The sequence below is a fragment of the Xenia sp. Carnegie-2017 genome, unplaced genomic scaffold (assembly GCF_021976095.1).
Source record: "Xenia sp. Carnegie-2017 unplaced genomic scaffold, XeniaSp_v1 HiC_scaffold_16, whole genome shotgun sequence".
In the NCBI taxonomy this organism is placed as follows: Eukaryota; Metazoa; Cnidaria; class Anthozoa; order Malacalcyonacea; family Xeniidae; genus Xenia; species Xenia sp. Carnegie-2017.
In genome coordinates this window covers 393,976-410,458 of record NW_025813469.1, presented here as the reverse complement: position 1 = coordinate 410,458, position 16,483 = coordinate 393,976, and the positions used below count along the sequence as shown (strand labels likewise).

The 16,483-nt window shown below is 33.6% G+C and overlaps 4 protein-coding genes and 1 long non-coding RNA gene across 6 annotated transcripts; 3 read left to right on the top strand and 2 right to left on the bottom strand.

The window, feature by feature from the left end:
- Positions 1–36: 36 nt before the first annotated feature.
- On the bottom strand, positions 37–937 carry LOC124435816. The gene is made up of 2 exons (XR_006945161.1): positions 794–937; positions 37–489 (listed from the first exon to the last, which is right to left on the bottom strand). It is a non-coding gene; the product is annotated as an uncharacterized LOC124435816 (long non-coding RNA).
- Positions 372–12,317, top strand: LOC124435796 (formin-F-like). Its single transcript, XM_046985751.1, is given in 31 exon segments — positions 372–637; positions 1,405–1,446; positions 4,095–4,340; positions 4,910–4,987; positions 5,051–5,105; positions 5,177–5,291; positions 5,371–5,431; positions 5,520–5,617; positions 5,823–5,895; positions 5,968–6,049; positions 6,300–6,364; positions 6,448–6,510; positions 6,592–6,662; positions 6,736–7,001; positions 7,069–7,415; positions 7,530–7,638; positions 7,840–7,893; positions 7,985–8,096; positions 8,179–8,269; positions 8,332–8,418; positions 8,764–8,869; positions 8,872–8,915; positions 9,036–9,165; positions 9,367–9,399; positions 9,479–9,582; positions 10,674–10,757; positions 10,832–10,941; positions 11,100–11,130; positions 11,207–11,254; positions 11,583–11,811; positions 11,814–12,317. Coding segments are annotated over 31 exon segments (3,309 nt in total). The 5' UTR covers positions 372–499; the 3' UTR covers positions 11,951–12,317.
- Positions 1,651–3,532, bottom strand: LOC124435800. The gene is made up of 2 exons (XM_046985757.1): positions 2,631–3,532; positions 1,651–2,547 (listed from the first exon to the last, which is right to left on the bottom strand). Exons 1-2 carry the CDS (start codon positions 3,396–3,398, stop codon positions 1,741–1,743), a joined length of 1,575 nt encoding a protein of 524 aa, XP_046841713.1. The 5' UTR covers positions 3,399–3,532; the 3' UTR covers positions 1,651–1,740.
- A 347-nt stretch (positions 12,318–12,664) lies between the features above and the next one.
- On the top strand, positions 12,665–15,356 carry LOC124436834. Of its 2 annotated transcripts, XM_046986808.1 has the most exons (7): positions 12,665–12,767; positions 13,098–13,217; positions 13,320–13,725; positions 13,794–14,186; positions 14,303–14,392; positions 14,460–14,796; positions 14,883–15,356. In XM_046986808.1, the coding sequence occupies exons 3-7, from the start codon at positions 13,324–13,326 to the stop codon at positions 14,912–14,914; spliced, it is 1,254 nt and encodes a 417-aa protein (XP_046842764.1). In that variant the 5' UTR covers positions 12,665–12,767; positions 13,098–13,217; positions 13,320–13,323; the 3' UTR covers positions 14,915–15,356. The 2 variants fall into 2 exon arrangements, with proteins under 2 accessions (XP_046842764.1, XP_046842765.1); XM_046986809.1 differs by lacking the exons at positions 12,665–12,767; positions 13,098–13,217 and having other exon boundaries at positions 13,360–13,449; positions 13,550–13,725.
- LOC124436836 lies at positions 15,287–16,451 on the top strand. Its single transcript, XM_046986811.1, has one exon. The coding sequence runs from the start codon at positions 15,339–15,341 to the stop codon at positions 16,233–16,235; it is 897 nt and encodes a 298-aa protein (XP_046842767.1). The 5' UTR covers positions 15,287–15,338; the 3' UTR covers positions 16,236–16,451.
- Positions 16,452–16,483: the final 32 nt, after the last annotated feature.

Below are 16,483 nucleotides of genomic sequence, written 5' to 3'. Positions count from 1 at the left end.
GAATGCCGTCTGATTCGATTTCCTAGAACTATCTAATTTAGAGAAAAAGGATCAAGTTTTATTGTAAATTTGAAGTTATATAGATTTAGTTTTGTAATGTACAAAATTAGGATCCTTCGTGTGAAATTGACAAGTGTTTTTTAAGCTCTAGTTCGGTGGCGTCCAGTGGCGCCTGTTCTGGTGTGATTCCAAGGTATGGTTCAATACTTCCGGTAAAGTGTTTCTCTGTGATTGTTTGCTGAAGAGTGAAAGCCAATACAAGTAAATAATACAATACTCTTGAACGTGGTGAACCTTTCCTGTTTATTACTATCAAATTTTTTGCTGTTTGTTCTTCGAGCAGACGACGAGGAAACGGTTTTCATTTTCAATATGGGCTCTTGCGCTTTGTACAATGTTGAGTGGTTTAATTGTTCCGTGCGTTCTGCTTTTATTGACTTTTCACTTTTGAGAGAGAATGTCTAAGTTATCGGTTGTTTTGTAACATCACTTCAAGAAAATGTCGAGAAGAACAGGTATTATGGGAAGTGTTAGTAATTTTGGTAATTCATTTCGTCGCGTTCCTGGCAGGTTAAGCAGACGTTGGAAAAGTGTTGAGAATGAAGAATCAAATACTGTAAGCAATACACAACACGAGGTATATCAACGTTGATACGTCAAATGAAATTTATTTATTGATTATTTGTTTTGTTTATATTCTCCTAAATATTTTAAATTCCAATATACGATGAAAAATGTTAACCATTGTGTAGTTTAATGTCTATGGAATTAAGACTTTAATGGAATCACTTACGTAGAGAAACATCACATGACATGAAGAACCACCAAGTTCTATAATTTTACTATTTTCTTTACCATCATTAGATCAAGTCAATTTCTTATCTATTTTAAGTGATACATTAAGTTTGGCCTCATTATTGCAATAAAATGAATAATCGTGGGTGTATCATTGCAATAAAATGAATAATCGTGGGTGTATCATTATTGCAATAAAATGAATAATTGTGGGTGTAGGAAGCAGGGGTATGGTGGCTGAGAACTGCCAACTGTTTTTTTTTCATTTTAAAAACCATAATTTATCAATTTGAACAAAAAATATTGAAGTGGAAGAAAAAAACTGATTAAAATGATTTAAAGTGAAACAAAGTCAAAATGAAATTTAAATGAAAAAACCAACACATTCTCATTGGCTATAACTACTTGTCAACCTCAGACCCTTCCCTCGATTTAAATTTGTTCCTATGCCTATGTTTTGTATAGTTATTTAATTCTGAGGTGAATAACTAGAAATTCTTCCTTAACACTTATTCTACTTCTATTTGTTTATGCAGCAATAGAACTATTAAAACATGATTGAAACACACACTTCAAAATTATTAAAAATGATGTTAAATTTCTTTATAGGAAGCAGAACAACAAAGAATTTTAATTGGTAATCTTGTCAAGGTAATAAAATGATCAGTTTCTTTTATTTTTGTACTATGTATGACTGGTATTGTTTTGTGATTTCTCTCGTTGGCCATCTTTGCATTTGAGAATAAAAATTTATTTCATAATATCATTTGTTTGATATAAATTTTCAATTGTGAATTATTTTCAAATACGCTGATTTGTTTTTAATGGAAGAAATTATTAAAACAGAAAACATAATTAAATTTAAAAGTTGTTTTTACAATAAATATATGCATGTATTTCCATATGAATAATAGAAAAGAGTTTTGTGTCATATTTAGTTCATATCTAGCTAGTTGTGTCTTTAAACTTTTCATCTTTCTCTAGCTCATTATAATCAATAATTTTCATATCTACATCAATGCTTGCACCTATATTTTCATAAACATTTGGTTCTTGAATATCAGGCAAAGATAGGTTAGGCTTTGATTTTTCTTTACACCTCAGAATGACAACAGTTCCAACTAAAACGATAAATGATAAGATAATAACAGGAACTCCCCAAATTAACCATTTTGATGATCCTCTTTGTCCAAACTTAGCTTCGGAAATAACAACACTATCACTAAATGGACTGCATCCTTTTGTATTACACACGGCCATACGTGCACTATAGATATGGTGTGGACTCAGATTGGACAGTTTTATTTTGCATGAAGTCAAGTTCGTTGTATTAAGTTGCTTGCCATTGCCTGCTTCATCCCAGTAATTTATCATTAAGGTCTTCAGCACACCATTTTGTGTTTTCTTTTCGGGAAATTTGCAAATGACTGTGATATCACGTGTTTTGTTCAGAAATGTATTGCTTTCACATGTTTTGGCATTACACATGATTTCTGGAGGATTTTGGGGATTTTTTTCTGGAAATATAGTACTGTTACATATTTCATCAGACCAAAGAGCGCCATGAGTTGCTTGATATGAGAAGCAAAAGCTGCAGAACGTGTTGGGTGTAAACCAATTTTTGTTTCTTATTGTGGTTTGCCATTCTTTTTTAGTATACTTAGTAATGTTAAAGCCATTTTTACAAAAGACACGTATTTTGTTGTCAACATATTCAGAATTTTTTTCATTTCTCCATTTCAATGTAACTCCCTGCAATAAAACATGAAAAAATTTTCAGGATCATTTTGTTACCTACGAGACTGTCGTGTTTTAATTGCATGCGTTAGTCTTACCATATCTAAGGTTATAACCTCCAGTCGCGAGGGTTTCTTTCCCATAATGATAACATTGAAATGACCAGGCCCTTCTGATTTTATTCTATCTGCGCTGCCTTTGGTATACAAATGAAACACGTGGCTAATAGTTCGACTTTCATCTGCATTATTCGTAGTGTTAATGTAGAACTGATAGTTTGTATATTCAGCGATAATATCTTCGTCAAGAGTTGAAGCTTTGCAGGTTAAATCTACGCAGTCAAACTTTACGTTTCTATAATTAGGACAAATATATTCAGAGTCAACGAACATGTATTCCTCGCAATAATGAAGTTCGTAGTTGATGTTCTTCATAGTCAATGCTGTGTTGGCTTCTAAGTAGAATTCCAAGTGTCGTTCAACTCTCGATACTGCGATGAACCTGATAGTTGTAAGCTTTATTCCAATGTATGGTATCACTGCATCGTAAGATATATTAATTAAATTAGATTTGTTGATAGTTAAATTTCCATCACATGTAAATGTTTTCGACAAGTTCGTGGGATATACAACTGTTTGCGAAAGTCTTTGTACGGTCAAAGCTTTGAGTTTCTTTTCATCATCACTCCATAACTTACTATAATTGGCCGTATTTTTGACGTCCATAAACAAGATGAGTTTGATGTTTTGCCATTTTGATACACAAGCCACATTAACTTCCGACAACGTGCTAATGTCGCCCATTCCTTCATCAAAATTTGTACAAAGTACAAGAAAAATATTGACCAAAATTGTAATAAAGACCATGGTTTTTTTATCTTTAATACGGACTTAGTAAGACCACAGTTTAACACAAAGTTAGTCTGAATGTGAGTTAACTCACGAAGATTAATATATTATCTCGCGCCATCTTAGTGCGAATAATGTAAATTGCTAAATTCGTAAATTACTGAAAGCGGAACTGAATACGAAAACAATCATATCGATCGAAATGACAAATTTCCCCTATGTTTTTGAAACACCTTGCCGTACACAAATACGAATTTAGTTAATCATGCTGTTGGTATTAAATAAAGCTACAAAAGGCGGATGTTGTGGTTATCTTTAACTCAATATATTTATTCTTGGAAAATTGCATGATGAAATGTGCAGAAATGATTTGTCTTGGCCAAAAGAGGCGTTCTTTTTTTGAAAGGGAATTACCCTTTGTTAAACTAGTTACGTATTCAATACTAAAAATTTTTTTGATAACTTAAACAATAATAATATTTTGTGGGTCTATTTCAAAATTTCCAAAATATATTGTGGAATGGTTAGCAACAAATCAATTTAAACTTTGTTCCTTTTTGTGTTTGGATTAAAATGTCATAAATATCAAAAATCATAAAGGGAAAAACTGACATCATTTAGTTGTTAATGTTTAAAACTTTGTAGGAAAGAACATTAAACTATTGTCATATTGAAATCTTGCAGTGAAAACTCTCTGTTTTCCCGTGTTTTTAGAGCGGCCGGTTGAGTGTAGACGAAGCAATGTCATTCGCCGAGTCGACAGGTTTAACTGGGAGTAATGTTACACAGGTGGTAAAAACTACATTCAACTTTGGTGTGTACAAGTATACCAAAGATAAATCGCGGACAGAACGTCACATCTTGCAGTTTGACTTTAATGAACAAACTATATCAACGATTCAAAAAGGAAAATTCGGCAAGAAGATAGCTTTTAATGAAATTCGTGACTACGACAGTGAGGTAAAAGCGTTTTAATTGCATTCGCCAACTCTACTGACCTCGTATTTTTCTTTTTTGATGAGCATAAACTGTGTTATTATTTGATTCTTACATGGGATGACACTTTTTTGGGGGCTGTTCTATTCTACAGTAATTTCAATAGTTTTTATTGGGCTACTAAGAATTTGAGGGCGTTCCCCACCCAACCACCTCGCCCTCCCCCCCCCAAAAAAAAATTTTGTTCTTTAGTTTGATAAAACTTATAAACTTGTTGGTCAAGAAAGAACTTTGAAGGAACTGAGTTTTTTTGGATATTCAATCATTAAACATTATTATTGAGGAAATTTTCAACTACTATCTTATAAAAAAGCTATTGTACCAGTAAAATTGCACATAATAACACAACGTTGTTTTATTTCTGATCCTGAGACACAAGTTCGGTTCCTGGTACGGTACTTTGTTAACAAATACTTTGAATATTTACCAATGTTAAAAACGTCTGTTTTAAAATATTTTGGGGAATTTCTGTTCACAAAGTTCCTACTTCTACAAGAATATGTTTGTGGATTACTCTTTTTAAAACTTTCCAGGATGATTTGAGGTTTTTCATCTATTGTGACGAGGGCGAAATGGAGTACGACGCTGATTCCGCCGAAGAGAAAAATAAGGTTCAATTTACTTTTTCTTTATGCTTCATTTGTTAGTGCTGACATTTTCTCGGATATTTACAGATTTGTGCTCTATTAGACGGTATTGTTGTCGAGAATAAAAGCGCACTTCTGTCTGGTGGGTTTTTGAAATTGGACTTAAAGAAGACGATGAATTTTTGATTTGCTGACATTTGTAATTTTCTATAGGTGGACTGGGCTCCTTATCACGATCAAGATTTTCAACATTGTCACCAAATAAAGTTATAAAAGAAGGACAAATCGAAAAGCGCGGACATAATGCAGCGTTTCTTACTTGGGCAAAGTATTTGAACTTTAATATCAAACTATTATACCTCCAGGGAAGGAGGGAGTGTCTTCATCATTTATAAATGATGTTATAGGAGGTTCATAAGGATAAAAGAAGGAGAGTTGGCTTATTACAAAATCGGTGAAGAAAATTCGGTATGACCTTTCGCAGTTTGATGTTTTTACGAGTTTTGTATGTAGCACGTACTGTACAAACTTTGTATTTACTTTTTTGATGTTTCAGACTGCGTTAAATATTGTCAAACTTGGTCCCGGGCATTCCTTTATAAAGAAATATGAACATAATGTATTTATTGTATCGACACAAAAGAAGGAGTATAGGTACGTTGTTTATTGAAAAAATTATTGTGTCACTTTAACTATTGTCATTTCTCAGTATAACAAAGTTTTTGCGCAAAAACAATGGATTTTGCAGCGAAGATGACTGATGTTAAGTCAAAACAAGTCTTTGCTTTGAAAAACCAAAAGTAACATCGAAACATCTGCATTTATACCCTAATGTTTGTTGTTTTTTCTTTAATAAAAGTTTTCGTATTATGAATCCAAACAACACGAAAGATGTAAACGCCATAAAAAAAGAACGTGATGAATGGTTTGAAGTAAGTGCTTCTCTATGAAAGTACATAAATTTATTAACGTTGCTTATATGAAGTTTTATTGTTTTTATGTAGGCACTATCACATGCTCTACAGCCTTCCAGTCCTTATGTAGCCGACATGTCTCCTCTTTCATCTCCTACAGTACAAAAACAAGGTTTGTTTTTTGCCATTTTATACTAAACTGAACGTTTTTGTTGTGTTATAAAGTAGAGAGTATTATCTAGCACCACAGCAACAAAAACATTAGAACAATGGCAAAAATTTTTAGAACAATGACAGAAAATATTAGAACGATGATAGAGAATATTAGAATCATGACAGAAAATATTAGAACCACCGACAGCTTGAGCGTTTTAAGACTCACCTCACGAACAGTTGGGTTCATTTCCATTTCCTTTCTTCAGATATTCTCAACTCTGCCTTGGAACAAGAGGAATTTCTCAAACAAATTGTCGAGAGTCTACAACAGGTTAATCACGCGAAAACTGTATTTTGGAACTAAATTTTCGAATGATGTGACTTTAAATGATGCAATTTTTTTTGTTTTGATAGGAATTAGAACAATTAATGTCCATTATGAATGTTTTAGATGCACCAGTTCACGCCACTTCTCAGGTTTGCTTGTAAATACTTACATCACTTGTTTACTTCAAAGAAAAAGAAAAAAAATAATTAAAAAAATAATTTGATGTATAGATGAAAAAAGTTAACGAGATTGTGCAAAAATTGAATACTCAAATAAAGACCGGCTTATTAGCTTGGACTATGTAAGTAAGGATAATCCTTAGTTCAAAGATTTTACTTACCACTATAATAAACTGCACACGTTACTTTATACAGGAAGTCCATGGCAGCTATGTACAATTTCTCAAGTCCTCCTACGAGCCCTCGTCCTCTCACAATATCCAGAAGACATCCATTAAATTCAATTCGTGAAGTTAATGGCGTTCCAGCTGACGACAGTGGCGGTAATAGCAACGAGTCATTGTTGCCAACAAAGATGGGGGATGATGGTGTATGTACAGAGACTTTTGGGGATGTTAAAGGAATTAGTCCACGTAATATTTCTAACTCAAATCACATTCCTGAATCAAAAAATGGCAATGGTAATTAAGATAAATTTGAAATCAACAGCTGAATCTCTCATTAACTTTTATTTTCCTTTTGTTTCAGACAATCAACATCTAACAGCTGGAGTTAAAACTGAATCCACAACATCGTCTCTTGATTCTTCTCAGGAAAATAATTCGCAACATTCGTCATACAATTCGACACCCAATTCATCCGAAGGTTCTGCTTCAAGAACTTCAGTTCATTCATTGCCATCCCCCATCACCACTCCATCTTTGTCCAGTTCTTCAATTGTTCCTCCTCCCCCACCTTTACCTGGAGGGGTAGCACCTCCTCCCCCACCACCACCATTTGGTATGGGCTCAAAATCAGCCCTCCCACCCAAACCTGTTGTAAAACCAAGTACCAAGGTTCGACCATTCTTTTGGACGAAAGTTCCCAATAATCTGGTTAGAAAATATCTTTAATAAAATTTTATTGCTCTCAATAAATACGGAAATATCACACGTTATGAAACTCATCTTTCAATTCTCTCGAACTTGTTTCTTTTCTTTTTTATGCAGCTTTTATCATCAATGTGGAAGAAAGCCGAAGATAGAATGAACGAACTTGATTTTAAGATGATCGAACATCGATTTCAAGTGGAAGAAAAACCCAATTCTACAGAAATATGTATGTAAATATTGAGCTGGGAAGTTGAAATATCCTCTAGAACTATCGTCATTGGTTGCATTTATCTTCTATGATTAATACAACCAATAAGAAGCCGACTAGTAATGTTGATATTTTTTTTAAAAATGGTTGGATTAGTCCTTTATTGTTTTTTCAAATTTAATGCTTTTTAATTATGTTGTCAACTTTTTATTGCCATAGCGCAAGCAGTGAAAAAGAAAAGTCTTTTGAATAATAAACGTGCGCAGAATTTAGGTAAGAAACCTGGTAACGAATTGGAAAAAACAACGTACATCATTGGCTGTGTCTCTAACCAATCAACATGGCCTGGTTGTTTTTTCTTTAGAAATCTTCTTAACTGGTGTTCGATTAAACCCTAAAGATATTGATAGACGATTGAAATTCCTTGATGAAAATGACGGCGGTTTGCCTCTAGAAATTATTATTTCCTTGAAAAGGTATTGTAAAGTAGTTTCAATTCTTATCAAAGCTAGTTGTAGCATTCGACTGACTGCTTAATTTCATGTTTTTTTACCTAAGGTTTCAACCTAGTACTGAGGAAATGGAGATGTATAAAAATTACAAAGGTGCAAAAGAAGACCTTCCAAAAACTGATCATTTTATGATGAAGGTAAAATGAAAAATGATTTCATACAAAATTATTAGTGTTCAGAATGAATATTTTATTTTTAGCTGTGTGAAATTTCTGATCTAAATGCACGCCTTGATCTCCTTCTGTTTATTCTGGAATTTCCTCTTCAATATGAAGAACTTTCGCCCGTGAGTATTTCATTTATCTTAAATGAAGTTCACGTGTTTATTTATTCTCCTGTGAGTATTTCATTTATCTTAAATGAAGTTCACGTGATTATTTATTCTCCTGTGAGTATTTCATTTATCTTAAATGAAGTTCACGTGTTTATTTATTCTCCTGTGAGTATTTCATTTATCTTAAATGAAGTTCACGTGATTATTTATTCTCGTGTGAGTATTTCATTTATCTTAAATGAAGTTCACGTGTTTATTTATTCTCCTGTGAGTATTTCATTTATCTTAAATGAAGTTCACGTGCTTATTTATGTTCATACAGAACATCTTAAGTTGTGTAATGTCTCCTTTATACAGATGGTATCATCAGTTTTGAAATGTTGTGATGACATCATTCGTAGCAAAAGTTTACAAATAGTCATGGAATATATTCTTGCCATTGGAAACTTTCTTAATGGTGGAACTGGCAGGGTGCTGCACATGGCTTTCAAATATCCTCTCTTCCAAAGGTTTATAAAACTACATGTCGTTTAATCTTAAATCGCTTGAATCATTAGAAAATATAGTAATCAGCTGAGCTGTCCTTTTTTTTCAAAATAAGATAGTTATATTTTTCTCTTCTTTCACAGTTATCGGACACACGAGGCTCTGATAAAAGTTACACTCTGTTGCATCTGCTTGTTGATGTATTGAGTGATAAAAAGGAGGACGCTTTGTCTTTATCTGAAGATTTGTCAAGTATAAAGGACGCCATTGAAGGTAAAGCTTGATAAAATACATTTGTTTTAACTGTCATCCTACAATTGTCAGAAAGACAACAAAATGCGTTATATTGTCCTTATATTATAGTACAGCTAGTGTTTCTTAACTTCTTTTACTTGTAGACTTTTAGTGATTAATGTGTATCCACATACATGTATATAGATCAGTTTTATTGTCTGTTTACTATTTTGGTTTTAGCTTCAGTAAAAGGACTTACAGCCGAGGTTGAAGGTAAATTATCAAATAATGTATTTCAACTGTCATTTTATCTCTTATTGATTTCTTAATAACTTTTTTTGCTTTAATGAAGTTTTGTGTAAAAGTTTGGCAAAGATCACGAAGTTAAATAGTGATCTTCATTCAAAACGGAAGAATTTTGACGCGACGGATGAAAATTTCCACAACGACGTAAATGTATCCTTTGTCTTCCCTGTATGATGTAAATGTATCCTTTGTCTTCCCTGTATGATCCACAACGACGTAAATGTATCCTTTGTCTTCCCTGTATGATCCACAACGATGTAAATGTATCCTTTGTCTTCCCTGTATGATCCACAACGATGTAAATGTATCCTTTGTCTTCCCTGTATGATCCACAACGATGTAAATGTATCCTTTGTCTTCCCTGTATGATCCACAACGATGTAAATGTATCCTTTGTCTTCCCTGTATGATCCACAACGATGTAAATGTATCCTTTGTCTTCCCTGTATGATCCACAACGACGTAAATGTATCCTTTGTCTTCCCTGTATGATCCAAAACGATGTAAATGTATCCTTTGTCTTCCCTGTATGATGTACAACGATGTAAATGTATCCTTTGTCTTCCCTGTATGATCCACAACGATGTAAATGTATCCTTTGTCTTCCCTGTATGATCCACAACGATGTAAATGTATCCTTTGTCTTCCCTGTATGATCCACAACGATGTGAATGTATCCTTTGTCTTCCCTGTATGATCCAAAACGATGTAAATGTATCCTTTGTCTTCCCTGTATGATCCACAACGACGTAAATGTATCCTTTGTCTTCCCTGTATGATCCACAACGAGGTAAATGTATCCTTTGTCTTCCCTGTATGATCCACAACGATGTAAATTTATCCTTTGTCTTCCCTGTATGATCCACAACGATGTAAATGTATCCTTTGTCTTCCCTGTATGATCCACAACGATGTAAATGTATCCTTTGTCTTCCCTGTATGATCCAAAACGATGTAAATGTATCCTTTGTCTTCCCTGTATGATCCACAACCATGTAAATGTATCCTTTGTCTTCCCTGTATGATCCACAACGATGTAAATGTATCTTTTGTCTTCCCTGTATGATCCACAACGATGTAAATGTATACTTTGTCTTCCCTGTATGATGTAAATGTATCCTTTGTCTTCCCTGTGTGATCCACAACGATGTAAATGTATCCTTTGTCTTCTCTGTATGACGTAAACAGCTTGAATAATTTCATGGCTAATAACACAAGCCTTTCCCTTCACGATGTCGTAGAAATTTGTTAGTGATTACGAATTCACACTCAGAGATTTAAACGACAGATGTGATAAAATGAAAGAAAGCTATTCGTCATTGTTGGTAAGTTGACGACGTGTAGTTTGGTTTTCTTTCTATCTATGGATTCATAAACATTTTTTCTCGTTATTTTCTAGACATTTTTTGGCGAACCTTCTGGGAAAAATTCTGAAGACGTTTTCTCTGACTTGCATAAATTTCTTACGAAATTTTCTTCTGTTGTTGAAGAGAAGAACAAAAGGAAAGAGTAAGTGTTTGAATCGACAAATCTTTGTCATTAATACACAAAGATTTGACATTTTAAACAATAGAGTGGCAATTAGCAATTTTTTGGTTCTATAATATTTAATCTTGCCACTTTGAACACTTTTGTCTATGTTAAAGTATGTATATTTTGTTCTGTAGTCATGATATTTCTGGAAAAGATGGCCTTAAGGTATCAAAATCTCAACAAAGATGGAGTATTCTCAATTCTGAAGTCTGAATATCTCTGTATCTTATATTTTGTGTAGAATCTTGAGCAACACAAACAATTGATTGATGAGATAAAAAATAAGAAGGTTAGCTGGAGAAAAAATAATTTTAAAAGAAACGTCATTTGGCGCTCATTGACCTTATACAACAAAGTGTGCTCGTCAGTGGAGAAAAATATATTTGAGTGCGTTAGAGGAAAGGAGGACACACTCCTCTTACTTGTCGTTCATCTCCACTTTATTTCAGAAACTATCTTGTGTTTTTTTGTGTTGTATGATTTTGAAACTTAACTGCATGCGCAAAATAATATAGCCTACATGAAGTAATACCTTACTGAAATGGAGTTCTGTATGTGATTGTAGGCTCCCTCTTGCATATGGTAACTTTTTCCTTCTGTTTTTTTGTTCATTACAGAAAACAAGTAAACCCCTATTGGAAAAACAGCAAACACTACCAAAAGGAAATGCTGTTGAAGAAAATTGCAAATCAACTTCGTTAAAACGCCAAGGAACTTTACAAAAGTTAAGTGGTGGTGAGCATCGCCAACCGAAGTGGGATGTCCGCCATTTTGAACTTGACGAATATGGATATTTGTGTTATTTTGAAAAAGCTGGCGGTAAATTGAAAGGAAAGATTTATTTACGGAAGCTGAAGTAGTTATAAGTAAACTTGATAAATTGAAGGTTGAAATTATAACAGAAGAACGAACGTATGTTTTAAAAACGAACTCAGAAAAGGACGCCATTGCTTGGAAAAATGACATCGCTAATTTTACAAAATAGTGAAGTTTTTTTAAGTTATGTTTTGTTATTCGATTTCTTTAAAAGAACAAAATTTTGTTACGATATTCTTTAAATCGGAAATATTTTCATGAACTGAAGGTGTTTTCTAGTTGGTCGTCTTTTCTTATCAGCTGATTTTTATGAAGACAACTTTTTCTGAAGACAATTGAAGATTTGTCAGTTTTTAATCATAAGCTTTTAAAACATCCTTTTTTCATTAACAAAATTTAAAAAGCTGACAAGAGAGGCTACGCATCTTCCTAGAAGAGAACTAAATGTATACATACTAAATGTTTTCGTAAAATTTTGAACAAGAATGTTATCACTAATAGAAATAACGTATAGGAAACGTTATTTCACCATTAAAGTTTTTCTTAGTTTTTGCTTGTATCAAGATGGAATATTACAGCAATGGATGATGCCGATGATCAGGTAAATAATATCATTTATATGACCACATAATTTGCCCTTTGTAACTTTCCAAAATATTTTCTTTTGCCTTCTAAAAAATAATTAAAACAGAATGCGGTACATCTAGAAGTCTTAGCTATAAAAGATTATAAGATAAGTTTGTAGAATAAAAATGACCAAAGAATTTTTTTATTGCTATAAGCAGAGAAAGCGGAATTTGCTGTGCTTTGCGAATTTCATTGACACGTGACGTCGTGTTTAGGTCATGTGACGTTGCTGACGTTTTGTTATATTTGGAAGTTATGTACATTTCGTAATCTTTGTCGATTAGACTTCCTCTTTGAGAAGGATTATTGTACTAATGTATATGCCTTTGCAATACACTTTCCAACATGTGGAACTTAAGGTTTGTGAAGCTTATAGGTAATATTTATTCAAAATGACAAGTATATACTGTACTTACATTGTAGATCCACACAAAATGTGTTGAAATTTATTTGTTCAATTTTATAAATGGCTGCATCGTTTTAATGCTTCCAGTATGCGCAATTTTCTCATTATTTCAAGAGATTATTGCATTTTTTATGAGAGATAATCGTAGTGTATAGCTTATGTATTATTTTATTACATATTTACATCAACTTTATCACTACCAGATAGAAATGGCGCTGCAACGCGCGAGTCAATTGTTCAATTTAGCAATTAATATGATTACAATAACTTTCACTTTTATCAGATTCTCTTGATATTTGACTTTTCATTCGTGAGCTGCTGTCAACGAACTTTCACGATCGTTGAAACTTCACTAATGTCTTGTTGACGAAAAAGATAGCTGAATAAAGAGATCTCTTGTCGTGTAAGTGTTTAATCATGCTTTAATCTTTCGATAAGATGCATTGTTCCCTGTGAGACGCTTTCACACATTTATGATTATAAATTTTTGTTTTGATCTTTAAAGGATTATGATGAGAGTAAATTTGTCTGGCGAATGTTGCAATGATGTTTGTAGTGACGATGATGAAGTCTCCAATGATAACTCGCCATTGGCGAACTATGTGAACTGTGAAAATGTGATATTATCAAAGAAAGTAGGTGTGATGTGGAATATTAGCTCGTACTTGTGTGATATTTGGAGGCCGATTGGTCGTGTTTTATTCAATAATGAGAGCATTTTGACAAACATTGAAGAAGAACATTGTAATGAGGATGAAAGAGAAAAAGCTTATCAAATGCTGTTGAAGTGGTCTCGACAACATGGTAGCGACGCCACGTTAAAGAAGTTGCTCGATGTTCTTTTTGCCATGAAGAAAGATGAGATCGTTGATGCCATTATTTTGCAAGTAAACGATGCTGCAAGTCCTAAGGTAAAGATTGATATACTTCGCATTTTTTCCTAGAATTTTTTCAATAAATATTTCTACATATTTGTTAGCCTTCGCCAAGTTGTAGTGAGCGAGCCAAGAAATTGGAAGAGAAAAGTCGTGCAAAATGGCAAAAAAATGCTTTGAAAAATTTCAAAAAAACTTTACAGTTATACGAGGAACGTCTCCAGGAGATAGAAAGGGTTCAACAACAGCATTTCATCACGAAGGAAGCACAAGAAATCAAAGACAGCCTACGCGACATTGATAGAAATTACTTCGCTGATCATCTCAATTGGCTTCATGCCAAGATCGAGGAACTGGAGTACAGTGGTCAGCGGTGTAGTTTTCGTGAGCAACAACTTCGTGTTATAGCTGATCGGTTGTATAAATTAGATAAAACTTTGGGAAAGCACTGTGAGAGTTTGGGTGAATTACGTGTGTTAAATTATCAACAAGTTGAAGTAAGTTACATTTTTTTTTTATTAATTCTGCTCACCGCAAACTCATTGTTTGTTCTTTCCTCCCTGGGTTTTTTTAATCTCATTTTTCTCCAATGGAAGTTTTTTCTAAAATTTAGTGTGCTTTTGCTGGCTTGTGCGTCTTTCGTTACACAAAAATTCCCATTGGACGACAATCTCGACGATACAGCAACAGCAAAGATGAAGAGGTTGGAGTTTAATTTTGTGATTTATCTTAGCAACATTTGTTTTACAAAGATGATATGCTGTTTTTAGGTTAGTAATGATGATGAGAAAAAAATGTGTCCCCATATTCGACAAGAGGAGCACACTAGAAGAAAACTTAGAGTTTCCATTACAGACGATGATGAACAATCTCAGTTGTCAGAATTTGTTGCGCAATTTTGTCGACATTACCAACAAAATAGACCTTTTACATTTGAGCATTGTCTTTTTAATGGAATTTCTCCAGGATCACGTTCAACTGTGCATATCTCTGCACCACCACCTCTATCAATCATTGATCCTAATACCCTCCCTACTCCACGTTATCAATCGAGTGAAGTGATAACTGATCTTTTTACGAGGCCTAAACAGACACGTCATTTGAACGGTGAGCTTGGGTTCTAAATAATGCGATCTAGTTTCATTGTTTTTGATATCTTCAAAATCAAATGTTTTTAAATCTGTTTTCATTAGGTTGGGTGAATGAAGTCAGTGTTTGGATTTAAGAAGCGTTGATTGTAAATCCATGTATATATTTAAAGCGTGTTTTTGGCAGCTGTTGTATCTTCATAAATAATTACTTGTCGTTTACTGTTGCATTTTTGATTTAGTCTTATGACTATTTCTAATATCGTCAACACGACTACACAGTTTTTTTCATCATCAGCAATGTTAATTAACGATTACGCTTTTGAAATCAAGTGATGCAATGCATCGCGATGTTGTGATGCTGCACCTAATGTTTGTGTCAACCGCAAAGTTTTTAGCGGAAATGTGTAAACAATTGAAAGTGAAGAAAACGTATTTCCTTTCGTAAGGGACGTCTATATTACGTAATAAATTTTTAATATGTGCTTGGTGTAAACTTTCATTATCCAAACAAACGTCATTTAAAGTTGAGATAGCACAAGTGTTACGTTGAGAAATAAAATGGCTTCTTCATATAAACTCCTTTTATTAATCCTGGTGCTTCTGTATTTTCTTCATTATGTAAACGAAACAGAAGCTAAAGCACGAAGATCGTTTAGAACTCGTGGTTCGTCAAGAACTCGTGGTTCGTCTAGAACTCGTGGTTCGTCTAGAACTCGTGGTTCGTCTAAAACTCGTCGTTCGTTTAGAACTCGCGGTTCGTCCAAAACTCGTAGTTCGTATAGACGAAAAAAATCACCTCCAAAACAAAGTGTTACCAGAAGACGGCAAACAAACTATCGTTCCAGTGTGTCCTTTCGTGAAACACGATCATCTCGAACACCTTTTTATAAACGTTTTGCATTAGTGGCAACGACAGGTTTTCTCTTTTATTCTGTTTCTCGTTCTCCAATTTACAGGGATTATTATCGACCATACAATGGAGGATCTAACATTTTTATACCAAGACGACGAGCACTAAGAATTCAACAAGAGAAATATCGTGTTTTGACTACCGAAGGTCATCTTTGTCCCATCAACGGAAGCCTCCTTCAACTTGGCCCAGATTATGTCAAGCGTGTCTATACGGAAATTTCTTACAACAAGACCAGTAATGACGTCAGGGATCTTCCATCTCAAAATTACTCTACGATGGGGGCAAAAAACTTTAGCATTTCTGATAAGGCAGTCGAAGATTACGTGACTAATATAAAAATGCGAATTTGGTTTAACGAAAGCGTCGTTATGCTGAATGAATCCAATGTGAAGAACCGCAGCCTAAAGCACGACATATTTAACTGCAGTGTTATTGAATATGAATCAACAGCCTATGTTGTTGAAATGATAAACGGTTGTCCAAGGATTATGACTTTTCCTCTCTATATTTTAACATTTTCCTTGTCTTTTTTGTTCAAATAATTTAAAACAAAGACAAAGAAGTCGACACACTAACATTTCAAGTACTTTCAATATACTTAGCCAAGCTTGTAGGTGTTGTTCCTTTACTACCTTTGTAATGATATCTTTGTGTATTATTGTGATATCTTATGTATTAATATAACACATACGTTTGTATTATTAAATATATATATACATACCTTATATCTTAGTAATTATACATGGTAATTACCCGTCCATCTTGTTGATGTTTATATTTTATATTACAT